This window comes from Condylostylus longicornis, unplaced genomic scaffold, assembly GCF_029603195.1.
Source record: "Condylostylus longicornis isolate FDR11 unplaced genomic scaffold, ASM2960319v2 ptg000048l, whole genome shotgun sequence".
In the NCBI taxonomy this organism is placed as follows: Eukaryota; Metazoa; Arthropoda; class Insecta; order Diptera; family Dolichopodidae; genus Condylostylus; species Condylostylus longicornis.
The window spans coordinates 11,830,382-11,855,988 of NW_026578017.1; the positions used below are offsets into that span (position 1 = coordinate 11,830,382).

The 25,607-nt window shown below is 25.2% G+C and overlaps 1 protein-coding gene across 1 annotated transcript in view; it reads left to right on the top strand.

The window, feature by feature from the left end:
* Positions 1 to 25,607, top strand: part of LOC129610853 (WAS/WASL-interacting protein family member 3-like) — a 94,093-nt gene that overhangs the window by 67,816 nt on the left and 670 nt on the right. The window contains exons 3-9 of the mRNA XM_055523616.1: positions 14,436 to 14,757; positions 16,142 to 16,214; positions 18,074 to 18,086; positions 18,232 to 18,562; positions 18,882 to 18,925; positions 22,323 to 22,650; positions 25,230 to 25,312. Coding sequence (XP_055379591.1) covers positions 14,436 to 14,757; positions 16,142 to 16,214; positions 18,074 to 18,086; positions 18,232 to 18,562; positions 18,882 to 18,925; positions 22,323 to 22,650; positions 25,230 to 25,312 — 1,194 coding nt within the window. The remainder of the gene's footprint in view (positions 1 to 14,435; positions 14,758 to 16,141; positions 16,215 to 18,073; positions 18,087 to 18,231; positions 18,563 to 18,881; positions 18,926 to 22,322; positions 22,651 to 25,229; positions 25,313 to 25,607) is intronic.

Below are 25,607 nucleotides of genomic sequence, written 5' to 3' on the forward strand. Positions count from 1 at the left end.
TTATTTTGAAAAATATGCATTAGACACGACGTATGCGAAGGAAAATTTAATACAGGTAAATAAGCAAAATAATGAAATCAAAAAATATCCTTGTATTTTTCTCAAAATGCCAAAGTCATAAACTTTTCCAACAAAATTTATTTAAAATAAAATATTGTATTTGTTACATACATACAACACACTTAATTGCAAAAAATTCTTATACTTTGATATTTCTTATTCGCAAATGTAAATAATACGAAACACATATTAATTTCTGGTTAAAAAAGTTGATACATTCTAATTGCCAACCTGGAGGGAGCAAGAATAAGTATACTATTACGAGTACACACCATTTTCACATTATGTAATTTTTTTTTCAAGTTCATATTTTCTAGTTATTTTCGTAATTACAAGTTTACTGACAGGAACACTCGCACGAACATATATATTATGCCGTAGGTTTACCAATCCGTTTGTATTGTTGAAATAGGATTCAATTTTCAAAATAAAAAATTAATTGATTAAGCAATGACTGGTGCACAAATATACTAAATAATTTAGCATTTTTAAATAAATTTCAATATTGATCTTGTGATCCACGGGAAAGACCGTCCCCACGTGATCATTTTGGCTCTATTTAAAATCTGTATACATAAAGGCGACGTGTAATATTAAATGTCAGTCTGACTATTAAATAAAGATTACAAGCATAAGGTAAGGTGAGATGCCTAAAGAGTAAAGATCTTGTACAACACTTTTTTACCGGTTATAGGTTTTCAGGATAGAAAACCGTTATTTTTGGTAAAAAATGAAAAATTTCCTTCAACTCTTTTCACCTTGTTGCTTTCCCCTTGTTGACTGCCAAAACAGTAATATACAAAATAAGAGGGTATAGGAAAAAAGGTTTAACTTTAGAAACCAAGTTGGTTACATTAATTGATTTTAAGTAAGAACTTCATGTTTGGTAATGATAGATAATCGAGGTTCTTTAAAAATAAATTGAAAACCTTTATAAATTGAAAGAAATTCTAAAATTCAAATTATTTCTTATTTTATATCCTTATTGAAATCACAAAAAATTTTATATGGAAATATCTAAAAACTGGTATTGAACCAATACTCGTATATGTAGCACACGGACCAAGAAATTCTTCCTAATTTTTTTAACATTAAGTTTAATAAGAATACAAAACACATAAATACCATTCCCTCTTCTGACTTCAAACAAACTGGAATTTCTTTAAATTTATGTATATGAAACAAAACCATAGGTATAATAACATACCCAAAATCACTCTTTATTCTTTTGATGATACAGCAATATCAAGTTCAGGCAAAGCATTTTATTAAAATATTCTGGAAATTTTATGGAAATATTGTGGTAAAGTCACCATGGCAATTATATAATACAGGAAATATTTAACAAGATAATAATTAAATTTTATCTTTTATTAAAATTGTTTATAAAGATATTTAAAACTTCAGTTGAGCATACTAGAAAGGGTAATAAAAAAACAAATTATTACTCGTAATGTTTATGCAATTAAGTAGAGTAAATAAATTTACTCTGCGTTAACATGGTAACAAAATTCATATTGTAGCTACACATATGAAAAACAGATTTTATAATAAGGTTGCCATATTAATATGACAATTAATTCTACACACACATTTTTTTCATCATTTTTCATTGAACAATTTTTGAGACAATTGCAGTCAATGGCCACTATCTGGTAATTTCTATCTAAAAAATCGATTGAGTGTCTTGAGTTTTAAAAATATTTCTCTTTTTTGACTGAAATTTTTTTACGATTTCATCAAGTTTCTATTAATTTTGCTTTCTCGATCTGGTAAAAGTGTAATTAAAATTTTAAGAATTATAGTTGCGTTGCTGTTTTAAGTAAATTTAACTATTTTTTTATTTAAGTAAATTTAACTCTTTAGCGTTAAATGGTATGTGTTTAAACTATTCTCTCTATTTACAGCTAAGTCAAACCATTTCCAACTCAAATTGAATTTCTTTGAAACTTGTCTTAATAAAAATTTTTCAAATATTCTACTTTTAGCAATCAATTTAATTTTAAATCTTTTTTAATCTTCAATTTAAATCTTTTTTATGCGGCAATCTTATTTAAAATTATGCAATATTGAGGTTTCTTTTTCGCCTAATAAGAAATATATAATGTGTATCTATATGATTTGTATGTATGTATATATGTATTCTAATGTATACTATACTTCAGAGAAATCACAGAATAATTTTTTAATTACTCATACAGTTAACATAAAGAAAATTTACTAAATTTTCAAAATATTTTGATTAACATTGTAATTTTTTTTCTTGTGGTTTTTCTTTGATTATCCTTGAAAATTATAATATACAATGCAACTTAAATTTTCTGAAACACAAAGGATAATATTAATTTTCTTTAAAATTTTAAATATATTTACGTTTTTTAATCAAATGTTAAAAATTTCATATGATTTTTATTAAATATTAAAATTTTTCAATTTATCCTATTCGAAAACAATTTAATTATTACTAATTAGTAATTAGTATGATTAAATTTGTACTCACATAGGTAAATTTAAGAAAAATATGCATAGCACAATATATCAACTCTGTGTCGCTCTGTAAATTATCTTTGAACAAATATAATTATGCCTACATTTTCTCTAAAAAATTGCCTTGTTTTTATAAACTATATTTAATATTAATTTTAATATCAGACGTTATTGAATTATAATTAAAGAAAATTGTCAGCTTTCACATAAGACGTCAAACAATTTTTGCCAAATATTTTACGATCGATGGTCATATTGTTAAACCAGTTTTGCAAAAAATTTCAGTATATTGATAGTTGTATTAAAATCATATATGGATTAAAATAATCACAAAGGGGAAAACGGACGACATGTTCTGAAAGATTTTCTCGGAAAACATTTGAAAGAATTTTTAAGTCAAAAATCACTAAAATCTAATCAGGCGATGGTTGGTAATTTCCACTGTTTCAAACTTTGGGAGCCCAGTTACATACTTGAAAAAGGTATTCATATTCCATCTTTGCAAGAATTTAATTTTGATAACATATTTCTTTGCATAAGCACACCAGTCTAATATTAATTTTTTAAATTATTTTAGTTTGTTGTAATTTGATTGCAATTGGAATGCGCATAAATTAATTAAAATTCAAGTTTCAGAAAAAAATGCATACTTCAGTAGCTTAAGAAACTAAAATTCTTCAAAACTAAAGGTATAGAAGATTATCATTCTACACATAAGATTTCGCGACATTATTTCCCGAAATGGTTTTTTTAAAGAAAAGCTAACTAGTTTTCATTTGATAAATATTTAAATTTTCCTTTACAGAATTTTTGTTTTTACAACGCATATCACACGATTTTCCAATTTTTAAAAATTCAATTTCCATTTTTTGGTTTTACAGGTTTTATTTACAAAAGAAATAATAACCATATTTTGTTTGCTCATATACATATTATGTAAACTTATCTGCGTACAAAAATTACACCAATTGTTAGTATAAAAGTCACGTATTAAAATTACCTCTGACTACTATAGTTATATGCCCATACATACATATCTACACATAATATATAAATTTATATGATAACGTTTTAATTGCATAAAAATATGCACATGTATAATTACATTTCAGACCAATGAACTGAAAAACTTAATTCGAAAGTTTTTCCTGTTCACTGAAACTAGTTATATACATATACATATGTATACAAACTACAAATGTGCATACAATATTTTAAAGCAAATATAAATGCCATATTTATATCCTTTGAAAATCCTTTTATATAAAATATAAAAACAAATTTTTAAATACATATTTACCTTATATGTGTTGAAAAATTTTAAATTTTTATATTTTTATTTATATGTGTATATGTATATACAAAACAAAACTAATATTAAAACATCATATTCATGTTTATTAAGGATCATGATAAAATCAAGTATTCAACTATAATTTTTTAAGTCCTTATTACTGAAAAAAATTATCAGTGAATTTTTTTTTTGTGAAATTTGTTTTGCAGTTTTGGCTTTGTTTTTTTTTTTTTTTTGTAAATCATTAATATTAATTTAATATTAAATTTATGCTCATCGAATTTTTGTATTTGTAAAGAATATTTTTAATTTAAAATAAACTTCTGTTATATAAATAAGGATTATTTATGTTAAGGCACTTAATCAGTATGTTTAAGTAGAAATAGAGAAATGAGGATATGGAGTGCTCATGTTACCTCTAAACACAAAACTCGACTATAGGAAACGCTGAATTTATTAAAATCAGTTTGTAAAATTGAACATTTCTCCATAACAATTTAAATCTGAGACTTATATTTTCAATGTAGCTTTATCTACATGTCTTGCACGATTTATGTAATTAATTCTTTAAATACCATATATTTTTTAGATGAATGTAAAAGAGCAATCTTAGGGCAACAATTTCCAAAAAATTTATATTGAAATTTGGGAGAAGGTCTTCAGGCATTTCACCCTATAAAAATTGATAATTTGCCAATTTTGATGGTTTGTTAGTCAGAAGATGGGCAAGACACGAAGAATTTCAATATTTAATAAAAATTATAATACTTTACTTAAATTAAAATACTTACCAATATCTACAAAATGTTAAAATTTGAGTTCCATCTGAGTTGCCGTTACAAAATACTTTTCGTTCGAACACAAAAGGTTGCGGTAAAAGAACTACAACTTTATAAAAAAAATTTTTCTAGAAAAAATAAAACAATTTTTATGTGTTCTATTTGCATAAAAATGCCTGTCTTTTTATCTTAAACGGCGCAAAAGTTTTGTAAACAAAGGAATAGAATGAACAGAAGATACGTCTTAAAAAGCAGACTGAAACCTATAGCCAAGTTAATAGGCTAATTTTCTCTACAATTTTCAGAGAATATGTTAAAAATTTAATAACACTTAAAAGTAAATAAAATGGAAAAATCTTAACTCCCATAAAATTGTCCCTAATTAATTAAATTGAGCAAGGCAACCCAAAAAGTACATATAAAAAAAATTAATTAAAAAATTCTTAGCAATAGGGAACCCAAAAATATGCTTAAAACCAATTATTTTGTGCAATATACTGATTTGCATTTCTCTATGAACACGAATCTTCAAAAAATCAACCGTTCAAATTAACATTTTTTTAATAAATTTCCAAAAAAATTTGGAAAATTATTAGAAATAATAAGTTAATACGAATTCAGTAAATACACATGTACATTATGTATAAAAGTTGTGTTTTAATTCGAAATACAATATGATAACTGGAATTGAAATAATTTTGGTCTTAGAACTTCGTTAAAATCACAAAAATTTCATAGTGCAACTAAAAAAAACTTTTAATGAAAATCTACTTTATTGTTATGCAATAATTTTCGTTTATATATAACGTACGAATAGAACTCTCTTCTTTATGATATTGTGTTGAACACAAAATTATTTTAATTTTATTTCATTTCCTTCTTTTCTATAACAATTAACATAGCAATTACAGGAGTTTATATTGCTCATATGAGTAAAATACTAAGTAATTAACACATTTGTACATAAAATATAACACTATTCCCACAATAAACATAACCAGTTTATTATGGGAAAAAAAAGTGAAAAAAAAAATCAGGGATGTGTTCATTAAATGTAGGAATCATCACAACAATAATAATAGACTATGTAGTAGTAGAAATTTATCTTCAGTACAATATTTAAAAAGAGAATAATTTATTTTGTACTTGTAGATGTTATTCAATATTACGATTTTTGATAGAAATTCGATTAAAAGAGTTTACCACTTCAAATCTAAGAAAATGTATTGAAAAACCCCTGTATGTCTTAGAATTTTTATTACTTTAAATCTCGAAATAAAAATCCGACTAAGTAAAAACTGATTCTTTAAAATTATTGCAAGGAATACTCCATAACGACTCAAATACAAATTGTAAAATAATTCGAAACCAGCTTCGACAGACTTTAACGCCTTATAATTTTATGTACATTATTTTAACATTAATTACTAAAACTCAACATTATTATAATTTAATGACTGGTAGTCTGTTATAATTATGAAAGCACACCACATATGAATTTACATAAAAACAAAAATTGAACAGCAAATTGCAAAATAACTAAAAGTCATAATTATATTATTCACCAATCGTCATTTTCGATAACATTGATGTGTTGTACAAAAGGACGATAGTTACGATATACTCGTAATAATTAAAAAAATATCTTTTACAAATTTTCGATATAAAATATGTAACGTATAGTCTTTTTCTCCCTGTTCAGAAATTTTCATTTATCTATATAATAATTATTTTCGTAAAATCGTAAATGGTTACGACAAAGTTATATTGTAAGAATTGCCGTTGTTGAACAATTAGTATAAGTAATAATGAATTGCTTTCAAATTATGAATCATATTTCAAAAGATTATTAAAATATTTCGTTGCACAACTTTAGATCAGAACAAGTTTGAAAAATATTTGAATTCCTTTTCTCAAACTATTGTGCAATCAAAAAATTTGTAATTTTTTACAAACAGATTGCAATTTTTAGTTAGCACAATCGATTTGAATTGACGCACTAGTGTAGTTGCTTAGATGTGTCCGCGGTGATTTTACAATCGAACAGTAATTGCAATACCAAAAATTGCCTGTTTGTGTAAGCGCTTAAAAAAATTCAAACACACCAACTTATGGAATATACATATATATTGTATTGATGAAATCAAATTACAATTCAATATTAATCATTATGATTTCAAAACAACCTAAAATACAATTATTGTATTTGTTTGAGAATTGTCGCAAATAAGTTGCGAATTTCTCAAACAATGATACGAAACTCTATAGAAATCGATCTTATGTCACCATATTTTTAATAAACAAAAAATTGAGTGCAATTATTGTAGTGGATTAACATACAAAAAACTCATAATGCATAAATTTAAGAGTAGACAGAATTCTGAATGGAGAAAACTCAAACCTTATTAATTTATTTTAAAGTGAAAATCGCAAAAAAGGACATACAACAAATACTAAATCAGCCAACGTCATTTAATTGACTAGTTTTCTAAATTGACTATTTTACAAACTCTCTAATTTTTCTCTTATATTAATATTATAACATGAATGCTACGACACTTACAGTTTAACAGTTTGTTGAACAAAAACAAACATTACAAAAGGAAACATTGGATACAACAAGGAAAACTTTGTTACATCTTTGTTTTTAATGGCTTATTTTTACATTTTATTTTTCTGTAGACTTAGCATTAACATTAAAAATTATGATATGAAACAAAGATTTGAAATCATGCACGAAATCCCCTTTTTAATCTCATTTTATTCTAAATATATTGTTTATAATAAAACTACGAACAAATAAAAGAATGTTAAGGTTTGGGCAATAACAATAAAATTTTCTTTTCAAGTTTCTATCTATTTTCATTACTATGTTCCTTTATACCTATAAGAAATTTTTTTTATATTACTTTTGAATTTAAATTATAAACCATTTGGGAAATTCCATAAATTTTTTTTCTCTTCGTATAATATTCTATGCATAATTGAATCCTTGCATCTGCAATGCAGTTAACATGTGAAGGATATGATATCAAAAATATGAGATTTATTACGTTTCATTTTGTTTTTTTTTTTCCCCTTTTTTTTAACTTTAATAAATTATTTAGTTACATTTCTTTATTTAATAAAAATTTTATTTAATTTTTACCACTTACATTTATTTTCTTTTTCAAGGATAATATGATATTTTTATCTTCTAATTATTAAAACTTTATTTGAAAAAAAAATTTATATAATTTTTTTGTTTTTTAAGTTCGTTTAAAATTGGGTAAGAGTGTGGAAGATGACGGAAATAAAAATTATTTTAATAATAATTTTTTAAATTACACGACAATAATGTTTTAAAACTTTTATATTTATGTACTCTCTATATTTATATGGATATACGAAAGTAGATATAGAAAAGGAGGCAAATATTAGTTTCATTACATAAGAACATTTGAAATGCTGAACTGACATTGCGTGCTGAATATTAAAGTGGCTTATTTTCTGATTGCAGCCATATGAACGAGATATTGGAAATAGATTTGATTTTTGTTCAGCTATTTTTAAGAAACGCAAGATATCTTTCCGAAAGAAAGTTTATTTACATTAATGCAACCACAAAATCTATAATTCTTTTAATTTAAATGAAATGGATTCTTTTTCCAAGAAAAAAGAATTACAAAAAATATATTGTATAAAACGACGAGATCTTTACAGCAACACGCCAGATGACTACATTTCCTAAGTTTCGAACGAAAAAGCGCTTTTGAGATTCCGATTCACTATATCAACTTAATTTAACATAACATTTAGCAAACACTAACGACTTCATATAAAAGCATATCGAACGTTTGTAAAATCGTGGTTGATTCCCTTTTGCATAAACATTTTTTGAAATAATAATTTAAATTGATTCTTCAAACATTATTCAACAAATTAGACAATTTAAAATCAATTTGTTTTTCCGAAACGCAAGGGTAAGTTGAACAAATATCAGCTAAAACTTGTCGAAAAATCGAAACCTTTTCATAAAAAATTCACACAATTTGATCCATTCAAATTATGGATTAAAATCAAATGACAATACATTCAAATTTATATTTGAGGTTTTAGGTTTATAAAAGTTATTCAAGACACACTCTGTGAAAATATTTTCTTTTATAGGAGGATGAGTTAAAAAAAATTCAGAAAATCTTGAGAAAAACTTTTGTGGCAATTATTTTTTTTTCCTATAATTTTCTGCGTCCTTTACTATATTATGCAAATTAATATATCTACATATACTCGTACATATTAGCTATGTATTTTAAGGATCATTTTTAAATATTTAGAACTTTTTCATAAACGATAAACCCCAAAAGAAAGTATGATATACTTTCTATTTTAACGAACTTAAAATGACTATTAGATTTTAAAGTTGAATGAACTTTTGCCTTCATTATATATACACAGAAATATATACCCACCAAAAATATTAGAATATAGCGTAATCGAAAGGGTAAATTAAATTTAAATTTCTCTGGAATTTAAAGACTTTTTAAATATTTAAAGAGCAAAAGTTTTAAGGAATCGTTGTAAATAAAATAATTTTTCAGGCAATTTATTTATTATGAAAGCTAGAATCGATTTTACTGCGTGGAGAACTGTGAATACGATATTTAGGAATTGATTTTGTATTGACTTTATTTTTTTTGGTCAGGTCAAATAATTTTTTTTTATTTTATCGTAAAATTCTCCGTCTATTTGAATATTTTCGTCCGTCCGAAAAAAAAGTGAAAAAACGCCACCAAACTTTCAAAAATTATTTCTTTTGTTTTTGGCTAGGATGACTGCTATTGTAATCGGACAAATTCTTACAACGGCTTCGGCGAACAGCCTTACAACCCCAAAACAATTATATTTTAAATATTTCAAAAACTAATAAAGATATACATACATTAGTGTGTAATTATAGCTCAGATATATTATAGAATTGTTAGTGTGTTAGCTTGACAGGGACGGGTACCTGCATACTGCCCCAAAAGCAAATTTTTAAAACGTATTTTAAAAATTGCTTGAAAAAACCCTATAAAATTTGGTAAAAAAGTTAAGAATTATAGTTAATACACAATTAAAGAATTTCTTTTCAGCTGACTCACTAAACTTTAATTTCATAGCCAAATTGTTATGGTATATGGAGTACAAGCTAAAGCCGACTGAAACATTCTTCTTATAAAAATCAAAATAAATTCAAATTAACAATCTTACTTAAAAATCAGCTCATACAGAATTCATTTTGCAAGTTTTTAAAATTCATTCCGTAATAAAGGTTAAAAGGTTTCTTCAAAAGGTTTGAATTTTATAATTTATTTGCTATGTAATAGCACAAATGTTAACCCTTAAATTTAATTCAATTTAAGAAAACTTCTAAAACTTTTAAATTTAATGCAATAATATTTTGTGATTTTACACATACAAAAAATGACAAAACATTTTATTTATTTTCTTTATATTCCTTTATAAAACTTTATATGTATAACAATTTACCTGTGTCCCTAGTGTAAAAGAAATTTTTCTATTAATTGTAAACAGGAGTAATTAAATAAAAATTTTAAGGAAAATGACGACCTAATGTTTACCTATACTTAAAAAGGTTAAAAACTTTTACATTAAAGTAACTATAGATAAAATTAAATTAAATATTTAAGTCCTTAAGGACATTTTATTATAACTTTATATACCTTTTTAAAATTACATAACAGAATATTTTATAGAATATTTTATATTATATAAAATTTATAAATATATATTCAAGGTTGTACTTATGTTATTAAATATTTTGATTTTTAATTTAGGATCACCAATAATTTATTGGATGTACTTTGAAAATGATATCCAATTAAAAAAAAATAAATAGGTAAAATTAAACTTTATTGATGGAAAGACATTTGGGATAGGAATAATGTTGCTATAAAAAATTATAGCATGCTTACTATATAACAAATTTTTTTGGATACTTTGATTCTCTTCATTTGGGCCAAAATAATAATTAATACTCTTCATTTGGCCCAAAATAATAATTAGAATGAATTGGAAATCTGCAAATATGTTCATACTTTGATTAAGTCATCAGAGCAAAAATTTAATAATCATAGCAGAACAGCTTTAGAATTTTAAATCGGAAACATGTCACTGTCCTTGAGAGGGTAAAAAAATTTAATTTTTTGGTTTATACCGACTGAAATGTTTTAACATGGTTTTCCTAATTTGTTTCTGCTATAAAAGTAATGTAGCGTAATCGAGTGATCAAAGTCCAACTGAAAAAATATTTTTTTTCCTAAATATATCAACACAAATCAACAATAACCAAAGTGAAATTAATTCACTCCATTTGTGAACTCACTACATAGTGTGAATATCTGTAGATTATTTTTTTATAGCATTATTTTTCCGTTTGCTTATTTTAATTTGTTCGCGTTACTATGCATTTCACAGTCAAATAACAGCAAACAATATTTTAACATATATACATAATATGTAACCAAATCATCAATTTTCAAATACGAACCTCTGTCAACACTACACTTTCAATTATGTTATAAAAAATTTAGCCTAAGTTCAATCACTTTCATTCATTCATGTTTATTATAATAAGCAATACTTAGTTGACTTATTAATACTTCCATTGATCTTTCTCATTAATAAATTTGCAAAATTTAAATATTTGTTACCGATTACGGTATTGAATTATTAATTTGTTTATTTTGCTTTCTTTAAAATTAATTATGTTTTATGCAAATTTTTTTAAAATACAGTTTTGTTTCTGCTTTAGAGTATTGGTATTTTGTTTTATTTTTAATCTGACTAATATCTTTATAAAACGTAGACGTAACCCTGAAAATTTCAAAACTTAAAATTTTTCTCTGATAGAGTTTTACATACACTATAGTAGATGCGCGTGTGCGCGTGTGTTATATTTACATACATGAATTTGCTAATTGAATATTTTATGAAATAATAAGACCGTTCAAAACTTATATAATTAAGTAAACAAAAGCTCAAATTTGTTTCGACTTATTAAATTTAAGTTTTCATTATAAAGAATGTTTATTTGTTACAAAAACATATGAATAATTTATTTAGAGATTTTAAATTATTAAAATTATAAAAATTTAAATTTAATAAACAATTTTATATGATTTTGTATAACACAAATTAGGAAATTTAATTAAATGTGCAAATACTTTTGCAAGAAATTAAATTGAAAATGTGGTTGATCAAACCTATGGTTTTCAAAATAGCACATTTTATAATATAAAAAAAACAATATAAAACTAAAACTTGTTTTTTAACAATCTATTGAAATTTTCTTATCATAATATTACCATATAATTTTGCATAAATTTGGGGGAAATTTTACAATTATAATTTTTATACTAACTTAAAGCTTGTTAAGGCAAAAATGTAACAGAAATCGTCCTCCTATAGTTTAGGAGGACGATTTCTGATACATTTTTGTTTTTTTTATAGAAGTTCGATATAGTTTATAGCAACGAAGAAATAAGGGACCCAAAATTGATACTTTGCGAAACTTTGAAGGGTAATGTGGAAAGGAAAGAATAAGAATAAAATTTTGTCCGAAAAGAAATAACATGTTTATCGATATTTACTTGTATAAATTGTCAGATAAGAGAAACATTCAAGTTGTTTAGTGGTGGAAAAACTGCTCCGAAAGTTAATTTTATTCTAAAATCTAAAGAAATAATGTGCTCACTAGTAAGATCTAGTGGTTCTCAAAATTTCATTTTGCTATCTCGAACGGTATATAAGAAATTTTGTAAACCATAGAAATATTTGAGAGGCACAACAAAACTAATTGGCACATTTTTTCAAAATTTTTTTTGGAAATGGGCAAAAAACATAAAAAATTAACCTTGTCAATATCTTATATTAATTATCAATAAAGTTTTGTAAACTTTGCTTTTATTTCATAAATGAATTTATAAAATTTTATTTAAGTTTAAAATTATGTTTTAGTTTAAAATTATGTTAAAATTATCAAAAATAATTGAAAGAAAATTTAAATTGATTAATTTCCGATAATTATTTCTAATAAACTATTATTTAATACTAAATAATTAATTAATAAGACCTGAATGCTTAGTCTCAATTATAATATTTATCAAAATTATATTTGTACTTGTATTTTTGCAATTATAAACATAAAACAGATTATCGAATATTAAACATAATTAATTAAAATAATAATTATTTTACTAATACTAATTGTTAGTAATTTGTCCCATACAAAATATGAGAGGATTCTTAAGAACAAATAAACAATTTTATAATCCATGTGTAATATCCATTATTTAATATAATGGATATAATATATGACTTAAGGCTATCAGTCAAAAAACTCAGAATATTAAAAATTAAAAAATTTAAGAAATTAAATTAAGCTAAATTCCGGTCAATAACACCAAATAATCGATTTTGATTTTGTAAATTTTCTTAAGCAAATGTTAATAATTTAGACAAATTAGTAGTCTAACTTAATATTTACTTTGCCAAAGTAAATGTTAAGTTATTAGACAAATTATTCAATATATTTTGTAAAAATTTTGAAAATATTCCTTGAACGCTTGTTTTAAATTTTAAGTTGAAAACTTTAGTTTCGGAGTTTTGATATTGTGTTTCAAAAAAACAGGAAAAGGAGATCCGTTTATTATTAGCAAACACGTTCTATCAAATAAGAAAGTAATATCAGTAGCATTCAAATTCACACGTCGTATTTTTTATGTAAGTCTTTACAATAAAGATATTTTTAGGGAGATTTTGGTCTGCCGGTTTTTCTGTCTGTTCATTTGTCGTTTTTTAAGGAATTCTTGAGTTAACTTCGATTCAAAGAGATTATGTACAAAGGTTATATTTTTTGGTTTCATAAAATTTTTAATTTTTTTACGATTTATAGGGTAATTCTATAAAAAAGTTCTTATTGTAAAAGACTGTTGCTCACAGGCTTTCGTTTCAGGCTCATTTCCTTCGATAATAATTTCTTTCACAAGGTATGTAAAAATTTTTTCACAAGCAAAAAAATTTTACGTTAAATATAATTCTTAATTGTATTCTTACCCTCTAAATTTTCAGCTCAACACTCATTTTTGCAAAATTTTCCCATGCCAGATATGCACATATTAAAATCATTTTAAAACTATTTCCTTAAAAAATTCAATTAATCAAAGCGAAAAAAACAGCCCTTTATAAATATTCATTGTTGACATACCTTCCTACTTTTTTTTTGTCTGCCTTCGGAAAACATATTTGCGTACCAAACTAAGTAAATTAATTAAGTGATCTTGAAAATCGATTATTGAAATTAAACTATGGTTTAAAAAAAACTTAGAGTATAAATCGTTGCATAGTTTGGTGACAAAAAAAAATTATTTTTTGTGCATTTAGTTTATCGACTAACCATTAGCAATTTTTTTTTTGTGGAAAAGACATTTAAAAATGGTTGTTAATTAATTTATTCATCATATTATAGTGCGGAGGAAACAAAAAAATTGTTACAAATTTGGACATTATAAAATAATAACAGATGTTTAAGTATATTAGCATAAAATTCGTACATTAATTAAAAAAAATATATTGCGACACTACTATAAATACGATTTGAAATACTTTGTTAGGTATCAGAACATCTTCTAAGGTTTTATTGTTAACTAATCTAAAAAACAGAAAATAAATCATATATTTCAATATGGTAAATATGGATTTTATAAATAATTTATCTCTTCTAATATCTATCATATTTGCTCACATACTTATTATAATATTTGTATTTCTAGAAATTCCTATTCGTTGTACTCGCCTGCTTTGCTTTTGCTGCCGCTGATGTATCTCACTTAGGTAATAGTGATGGATATCATTATGATCCACCACATCATGAAGAAGTTGCTGCCGTTCCAGCTGCACCAGCTCCAGAATATTTACCACCTCAACATGAAGAAGTTGCTGCTGCACCAGCTCCACCTCCACCACCACCACCAGCACCAGCACCAGAATACTTACCACCACAACATGAAGAAGTTGCCGCTGAACCAGCATCAGCTGAATTAGCTAGTGATGGTTACCGTTATAGAACTGTTAAAAAATTAAGATACCGTTACCGTCATTAAATATTTTAAGAGAAATTTTCTCTTATAATAGAACAAAATCTCTTTATATATATAACAAAAGCTTAAACCAAAAAAGAATTAATCATAGTTGATTTTTTTAATATACATGTTAAAAATTTTACTCAAATCACTATAAAATATGTATGAAAAAATAAAAAAAAATATATTGTTAATTCAGAAAACTAAAATCAATTATTTTATTTACACTCAATTTTTATAAATTTTGAATACGTCCTCATTCATAATTGATTATACTTACTACGTGATAGTGTCCACAATACTTTCATCCAACATACTTTCATATCAATAATTGAAACTTTATTAACCAAAAACTAAATTAAAGATCTGCCTTTCTACTGATTACAACAACATTTGGCACGCGTTTACCTAGTAAACTAATCAAAGCTTAATTAAAAATCAACTTACACAAAAACAAATCGACTTTGATGAAGTGCGTATTTTTTCCGAGTAACAGACATATATTTTCAGCGATAATGTTCTTATTTCGAGCAAAACAAATTTTTTCCAATAAATGAAATTTAAATATTTCTGATATACGCATTATGTAATTTTTAATTTTGAGTACGCACGTAGGTAGTTCTACGCAAATGTTAAAATATCAAAAGATTTAATTCATAAAAAATTATAATGATATTAATAGAAGAATATCTTTTGAAATTTTCTGCTTTATACTGATCAAAGCATCCCTAAAGTACTTATGCAAGTATTTAAAAATCGGCCGTGCTTCGTAATACTATAGTCTTCCAAGATGTGCACTACAAAATTATTTAAATGCATGAATTGAGAATTGAAATTTTGATGTAATTTTTATTTTTGGTCTCCAAGGTCTTCATTAAATACAGTTCGTTGTTTTGCAATAACGTATTGCTGGATATTGAAGAATATAGATTATCGAGCGTACTAATGGAAAATATTCCCCACCATCTACTATTGCATATAAAATTATTAAATGAGAAATATAGATTTTAGATTTGTATTTAAGTACGGGTCAAATATACAATATTTTTATATGTAGTTCTAAAATCTTTTGATGTTTAAGCTAACATACTCGTATCTGTCAGTTATGAGATATCTGTCAGAATTAATCAATTCTCGACTAAATTCTTTGTAAATCCTACTCTATACAAACAGGAAAACTTTTAAATTAATAATTCCAAAACTATCAATTCAAAAAGATTTCAATGGAGGAAAAATATTGTGAAAATATCATTAGAAGGTTAAAAGCAAATGCCATATAAATTTAAAAACATAAAAACCATATTCTTACAGACGCTATTTAAAACTTAAATTTGAATGGAAAAACATATTGCTAATGATAAAAAATTCAAAAAAAAATTCCATGTGCGCTTTTGCAGTTAAGGATGCTTCAATTGTTTGTATTTTTTTATGCTGTCCATCAGGTACGCGGTTGAATATTATTAACCGAAGGTAAGTTGATAAAGACATAATATTATATCCTAATATGTTTAAGTATGTCATCTATAAGCCATGGCATATAGACGAAGTCGAGAGCTATAGATATTACAGATTCTCAAGATTCAAGATATAACCCTGACCGGCCATAGACGTGCAATACTGGGTGGACCATATAATACGAGAACCACTAGAATAAAACTAACATCCTACCCATAAAATTGGTGTATAGAAAAACTGTAAATGATTTGAAAAATTTAACACAAAACTATTAAGTCTCATGACTTTGTTATTTTCTCCAATAACTAATATTTCCTTTTGGAATTGTATGACAGCTATCCGAACCTTTCAAGCCATTTCTTTATAAATTAATAATTAAATTTAGCTTTATTATTTTTCGCAATATTTAAAATTTCCTTAAAGAGTTGTATAGCAACTACCCGATCCAGTGCAGCTATTAAATTAAAGTTTTTAGAACATGTATAAAATGTAATTGCAAACACCTTTGCAAAATTTGATATTAATACCTCAATTAGTTTTAGAAATATTGTTAAACAAAACCTCTTTGAATTATATGGCAGCTACCAGAACTCGTTGTCCGAAATAGCCCAATTGCAATAGCAGCCATCCTTGGCAGAAAAGAAGAAACTTATAAAAATTTGGTGTCGATTGCTTTATTAGTTTTTGAGTTATTTTGCGATCGGAAAAAACCGAAGTACCAAACATCTCTAAATCAACGCAATTTTTTTTCACTTCGCAAGAATATATACATATATACATATCCATATCGGAGACGACTCCTTCAAGTGGTTACAAACCACATACCAATGTTAATATAGCCATTACGAAGGTGCAGGGTATATAACGAATATCTAAGATTTTGCCAAGATCAGAATTGTAAGTGCAGATGAGAATTCTTTAAAATATAAAACATTAATTTAGAAAAAACAGTATTTACCTATTGTCAGAACTCTAAGAATAAACGTAGGATTATATACTCAAGAATAAGTTCTCCTGCTTTCATGTAAGATAATTGAATGAGTTTTTTCAAAATTTAAAGGTTCATTCGATAGTTATCTAACTTATTATAAAGAACATTCGATAAATTCAATCTACAAAATTTGCAAATACAGCATTTTTGAAAATAGCACTTGTGCTAAAAGTTCTAAGAAAATCTTTAATTCTTTTAAATATTGACGAATTAAAGTGAAAACAAAATAAGAGCGATTTTCCGCAGTGAAATGTCAGAATTCAGAATACACATAAATACATATTTAAATGGGGTTTTCCATAATCCCATTCAAATATCCGTTTATGTGTATTTTAATATTTTACCGCGGGCGGTTTTTTTTTTGACATTATTTGTTTCCATGTGTCTGGAATATGTGTTCCAAGTTGATTTTACCATTTCGCTCTTGTTCTGAGTTAACAACGCAAATCGTCCGTTTTTGCTGTTCACCATATGAGTATTTTACCATACAATTTTGCATATTACAAAATTTGGTAAAGTAAAATATTCAGTTTCTGCAGGTTTATAGCTTGTGTTAGAAGGCTGTTAAGATTTAATTTAGAACTTTCACTGCTTGCCTCAATTATCAAAAACCTTCTTACTTACCATCTGAATTTCTTTTTCTCTTTCGATCTCATTCCTTTCTTTATTTATTTCAATTCTTTCTTTGTCTACATCTTGTATACATCTTGTATCAGCAATTAATTATGCGTTATCTGTCTTTCGTTTTGTTTTATTTTATAGTAATTGAATTGTTGTTGCCCAAATTTAATTTGCAAAATGTCAAGAAAAAAAAATTATATTTGCATAAAGTTCATGAATAATTTCAATAATAACAACTTCTTTGATTCAACTATAAATACAGAAGCTTACAATTGGTAAAGCATCAAATCATCTTCTTCTATTTTAGAGATAACAAATCTAAATCAGAAAATCGTAAACAAAAATATTAAAAATGGTAAAGTCTAATTAAAAATTAATAAATAATTAGTTTAATTTACACTTAAAATTTCTTATTTATAGAAATTCTTATTCGTTGTACTCGCTTGCATTGCTTTCGCTGCCGCTGATGTATCTCACTTAGGTAATAGTGATGGATATCATTATGATCCACCACATCATGAAGAAGTTGCCGCTGTTCCAGCTGCACCAGCACCAGAATATTTACCACCTCAACATGAAGAAGTTGCTGCTGTACCAGCTCCACCTCCACCACCACCACCACCACCACCACCACCAGCACCAGAATATTTACCACCCCAACATGAAGAAATTGCCGCTGAACCTGCATCAGCTGAATTAGCTGATGATGGATATCATTATAGAACTGTTAAAAGATACAGATACCGTTATCGTTATTAAATAATTTTTAAAAATCTATAAGAAAGTGCTAATGTTATAATTATTGTTGATTATTTAATTTGAAAAAAGACAAAAAAAAAAACTACACTAATTCTTTTAATTTTAATTTCAATAATTTTTTCATAAATGCAATAATAACGAGAAAATGATTTTTAGATAACTTTTAACATTAGACAAATGGTAGAAGATATTCCATGTTTGTGAATTCATGCAGGAGTCGATAGTGAGGTGGTACTTTAAACTTGTATAACCATATTAAGTAAATCACTGATCATTGATGTGAAAAACATTATTACAAATTTTATTCTTAGTTTATTCAAATAATTTATCACATCTAAGACTATTAATTGGTTCCGTATACTTATACCAGTTCTATCACACAATCTTTATGACAATAAAACTGAAAAAATCTTATTTGTTGTACCTATTGCATTCAAGAGCGATTTCATTTTCGAAATATTTCTATTTTACGAATAAATTATTATTAATGCTTACCAAAAATATCATAATAATTGCTTTTTATCTTGTATTGCAATTATAATCTGCTCATTCATAACATCCCATAAAAACGACGGTTAGGTTGCTACAATCAATTACAACAATACCAAACATCCTATATAATAAAAGACTTACTATAATTCGTTTATTTGTTTGATTGTATCATTTAATTTTAAAAACAATTGAAATTAATTTTTTCCCATTAACCACCTACAGTGCTTTTTATTGAAGTGCAATTAAATGGTCTTATTCGCTGAAACTCCAACATTAATTATAACGACAAAAGAATAATAATAAAGTTGTCAAAATATACACATATATACATATATGTTTGTGTATATATGTAGGTATATAAAGAAAGCGATTATGATTTAATTATTTATAGATGAGAACGCTTGAACATTATTTTATTGAGAAACACAAAATAAAAATAAAAATGTTTTTTAATTAAAATTGAGAGTTTTCATAAATTTTGTATAGGATGTGAAACTTATTATTCACTTTAGAACAAGCGATGATTACATAACGACGACAGAAAAGGATATTTCATTTTCTTTTTAAATTCTATTTTAAAATTTGTAATTTAATTCTATTTTAAAATTATTGGAAAATTTTCAAACATTTTGTTTGAATAATATTTGTTGCAAAGAGCAATAAATGTTTGCCATAACTGCGTTATAAGTGGTCTATTAATAAAATAAAATAGTGATTCAATTTTTTAAAACAATCAAGTGTTCAACATTTTCACTCAAAGCTGAAAATAAAAAAATTCAAAGACCCATGGCCATAAGTTCGAACTCATTTTTGTTTACTTAGCGAGCATTTAATTTATTTTCTAGCTTAAAAATTTGGAAACGTTCTCCAAGTGGGACTTTCTGTTTATAATAATTTAAATTTAATCGATTTAATATTGACTAAAACGAAAAAGCTTGAAAAGTCAAAAATAAAAGAGTGAGAGTTACGGTAGAAGCTTTACTTTTATTAACATTTTTCTTTGTAAATTGCCGAGTCTAAGCGTAATATTCTCTAATTAAAATTGAATGTACAAAGCAAATTATTCTTGAGGGCATTTTAATATTTAACATCCAAATACATATTAAGCTTTTCCTATATTAGAACTCGTTAAACATAGTTTATACTAATTTTCAAATTTATAAACAGTTAGAAATTGATGATCATGCGATCTTAGTTCGACTGTATCTGGAATGCTTCGCTGTTTTCCTCGATAAATTTCTCATAAAATATTCTTACTAGTATATTAAACTGCGTCTGTGTTCTCAGTTTTATTTATCTCCAGCAATGAATAAAAGAGCAATTAAATTTTTAGCACTTTTTCAAAATTTTGAAAAAGAAGTATGCTTATTATTTTCACTGCGTGCGTTCGTTCGTGGATATATTCACAAAACTTCTACACCCAAAAGCTGAAATTTCATACCTAACTAGTTCTTGACTAAAAGTTTATATTTTTTTCACCCTCTAGAAGAATATTTTTTTCACCCTTCACCTCCTCTTAAGTTATCGGCTCTCGAAATTTGTAGAATATGAATTTTTGACACCTTATATTTCCGAAACTGCAAATTTCTACAAATGCAGAACGGTGACTGCCATAAAAATATATAAATATTTTCCTTAAGTCACGCAATTAACCCATAAATTCGAGCATTATGTTAACGCCTCTTTAAATTTTTTTGTTTGTATTATTTTAATGATTAAATATATTGATGATCCTAAATGTATGCAATTTTTGAAATATTTTCGTATATGAATGAAAGTGATTTTAATAATGTAGTACATAGTTAGATTGTTTTTAAAAGCAGTATTTTCAATTGTCAAATAGTAAAGTGCTATTTTACAAACCATAGGTTTGATCCAGTTTTATTATATCTTGTTTCTCAAGAAACGAGTTATCTAAATTTTCAACCAAAGAAGAAGATATTAATGTTTGATTAATAACAGTTTAACTGTGATGAATTTTAATAGTACCTGATACATTTTTAAGGGTAGAGCTATGAAATTTTACGATTCAATGCAATTTATTGCAAAGTCTCTTTTATTGAAATTTATTCTAAATTTTCGCACCTCTATTTCTTAGGTAGTAATTAGTACGTTCTAAATTATATGTACATTTCAAAGTCAGGTAGAAATTTTAATTATCGTTGCTATATCGTTGCTAAAGTATTGATAAATTGTGAATTTAGTGGAACAAATTGATGTATATTCACTTATTTCATTAAATAGTCAAAATGGTAAGGCATAGGCTAAATGGTTAATATTTAGGGTTTGAAATATACTTCTTAACTTAACATGAGCATTAATTAAGCTATTTTACTAAATATAAGTTACCTTTAAAATGCGAAAAAAGGTATACTTTTGAAGATAAGTTTTAAAAGCTTTCTACCTTTTTGAAATTTTATTTTAAATTTTCTATTTGCTAGAGTACTCTGTACAAGAAGACTTGTTTTCAATTTTGTGTACTTATTTTGTATTTTAGAAGAAGAAGAACATTATTATTGCATTCTTAGAAAATTTTATATCTTTAACCCTTAGAAGGTGCGGAAGTAAATCTAATTTAGTACAAAACGACTAAGCCTTTGAAACAAAACTCGTTTTTTAAGTTTATAATTAATATTAACCTTTATTTAATTATCAAAATTTATTGATTATTTTTTGCTCTCAAATTTTTATGAAAATAGACTTTTAAGTGCATTTTATAATATAGTTTTTTGCTTAGCACAATTTGAACAAAAATATCACTATAGAAACATTTTTTGCATATTTATAAACCTTCAAAAAAATATTTTGATAATATTAGTATGGAAAACAGAAGTTAATAACGAAAATAACAATGAAAATTAAATTTTACGCATAAAATTTAGTCTACGTTTTTTTTTCTTTTTTTGCGAATATCTTTGGTTTCTTCCGATTTTTCAAAAATACTGTTAAATATTTATGATTTCCGTTCATTTATAGCCATATATTGGCCCAAATTTTATTTGCAAAAAAATTAAAAAAAAAAAGAAAGAATTGTTATATTTGCATAAAATCCATGCATAATTTCAATAATAACAACTTCTTTGATTCAACTATAAATACAGAAGCTTACAATTGGTAAAGCATCAAATCATCTTCTTCTATTTTAGAGATAACAAATCTAAATCAGAAAATCGTAAACAAAAATATTAAAAATGGTAAAGTCTAATTAAAAAATAATTAAATAATTAGTTTAATTTACACTTAAAATTTCTTATTTATAGAAATTCTTATTCGTTGTACTCGCTTGCATTGCTTTCGCTGCCGCTGATGTATCTCACTTAGGTAATAGTGATGGATATCATTATGATCCACCACATCATGAAGAAGTTGCCGCTGTACCAGCTGCACCAGCACCAGAATATTTACCACCTCAACATGAAGAAGTTGCTGCTGCACCAGCTCCACCTCCACCACCACCACCACCACCACCACCAGCACCAGAATATTTACCACCCCAACATGAAGAAATTGCCGCTGAACCTGCATCAGCTGAATTAGCTGATGATGGATATCATTATAGAACTGTTAAAAGATACAGATACCGTTATCGTTATTAAATAATTTTTAAAAATCCATAAGAAAGTGCTAATGTTATAATTATTGTTGACTATATTTAACCAAAAAAAAAAACAAAAAAAAACAAAAACATATTGTTTTTATTTATAACTATTATTTATCTGTTGATTTACATTAGATAAAATAAAAATTAATAACAATTCGATTAGATACACATATACAAAAAAAAAATCAAAGAATTTTTATTCAGTTCAAATACCATTATTGTTAAAATTACAATTTAATATTAATTGTTTAAAAATTAACAAATTAAATAAAGTCTAATATTCAGCAAATAATTGATTTATAAAGGCCTTTACTCGAAATTGTAACCGAATTCAAAGCGATTGCAGCTTATTAGAAGAACAAATCTAATTTAACTATACGCTTATTAAGAAATTTTGACAAACTAAGAATAAGAATCATAGAATAAAGCAAAGACTGTAAGCCGATACTAAAATTTATATTGAAAAATATTCATAAAAAAACATCAATAGTTTTAACCGAAAAAATATTTTTTTAATAAATCAAGTATATTTTATAGTATAATGTTGACTTTTAAGTATTATACTCCAAGTATATGTAACAAGAGATTTCTAGAAATTAAAAAAAAAAACAAAATAGGTTTTTTTTTCTATTGGTCTTAGTGTGAATTTTAACGCCGCATCTCTTAGATAAACTTGAACTTGAACTTTAATTCCATTAAATAAATAAATTAATTTAAAATTCAAATTAATTTCTCTGTTATTTTTTATTAATTTATCATTACTACAGAGCTTATAATTTGATTTAGACAAATACTTATGTATATATATATATATATATATATATATGGATCTTATATTATATAAGAGAGCTCTATTAATAGAAAACAATAAAAAAAAAATTATAATAAACTGTAAAATCTCTTTTATTAATATTAAAAACACATTTACATATACTTATATACACAAGCAATTTTTGCTTAATATTGTTTAAATAATCATCAATAATTTTATAATACTTAAATATTATCGGATTCAATCAATTAAGAGATATAAGATGCATGTATAACGTTACTCATTAAAACGGGTCTCATGTAATAAAAAACAAACAAATTAGCAAATGTGTAAAATTTACCGTGTGTGCGTCCATATTATAATGGCAGTATGAATTCAATCTAATTTAAAATATTTTTTATTATATGAGTGTTCATTGAAGAAAATATCATCAAAAAAAAAGAAATTATAAAAAACAAGCCAGACAACCTAATACCAACAAACAATATTGATAAAATACAAAGGTTGTGCGATAGATTCAATTTTTAAATGATTATTTCCTACATAATTTAATAATATTTTTTATAAATTTGATAAAAAATATAAAAAAAAATTTTTATCGTTTAAAACCACTTTTTCAGGCATTCGATTGGATACTTTTTCCCGCTAAAATTTGATGCTATTGAATGAATAACTGCGCGTCAAAAATGTTATATAATGCAGAAGTTTTTCATGTCAATTATTTAATAAAGACAATAAATTTTATGAGAGCTAATAACTGAAATTATAGAAGTTTTCTTTACTTTTAAGCATAGATTTGAGAAAATTAACCTTATTTCTTTTTGATTTACATTCATTAACACTAGAAAAATTGTAAAATATAACTTACAATACTAATTTTAATTCGTGAGGTAAATGCTACAACTATAGATAACTCGCAATTATTCGTTTAGAGATATTGACTTTTAAAGATTTAGCAATAACAAATAATTTATCATGAAGATATCTAGTTTTGGCGTTATAATTTTCAGATATGAAAGAACACTTTTAAGCTTAAATCTTGGTCTCATATGAAAGAGCAATCGATGTTATGACGCCTAGGATAATTATCTAAAAATATAAAATTTTCAAGTTATCTAGTTGTAGCATTAACCACACGAATTAATATCACATAACATTCTTAAAGTCTATATAAATAAATGAAATGTTATGAACAGCAATCGCAACTCTAATACAATTAGCTTTTTTGCATTACACGTTTTTGAAGCATCTTCGATATATTTTCTTTCCCTTTATTCATTCTCTAGGGTAACAATGGAATTTCACATTGTCTCTCAATCATACTGTGTTTTGACGTCAGATCATTGTTTTGACTTCTGTTTATGTTTTTCCTATTAGTTTTCTTACAATTTTTCGCATTAGTTTCTCTTACAATTGTTCACATTCATTTTTATCCGGACATAAAAATCCCCTCTAGACATTCTTTCAGATTTTAATACCATCTAGATAGCTCAATCTGTTCTTCCTCTCTTCTTACTCTGACCCTTATAATTCCTCATTTCTTATTATACTCGACCAACATATATAAAATCTTTAATTAAGCAGCCATCTGATAGTGATTAAATAAATAAATCGCTTTAAGTAAAACTTCTTCCGATTTTAAATAAATTTTTGTTATATTAAAATACTTAACATCATGGGCATTACAAAAAGTTGATTGCATAAAGTCTGGTAAGGTTTCATTGCATAAGGAATAAAGATTGATGTTACCCTCATTCTTACTCAAATTTTAACACAAGATTTGGTTTATTTAAGAAAACGTCCTAAAATCAAAACCAGTAAAAGTTTCAAACAGCTCATGTAATTGGAAAAGTAGTGCTTCGTTTACAAAAATTTCTGTAATACGATGTAAGATTCTCCAATTATAGGTTGTTAATGCTAAATTCAAATCAAAAATTCAATCATTGATAATGCAAATTTAAAAACAAAATCAAATAATATAAAAATTTTAACGAAATATTTAATTAATTAACAAAATCAAATTTATTACAAATTATGATCAAAAGCCTCTCTTTCCCTCACAGTTCAATTAGTTTATCTTTCATTTCACTCTACATATTAAATAATTTTTCTTTTTAACTTATTTTGTCATTATATATTCATTAATGTGGATAAAATTTCAATTATTTTGTA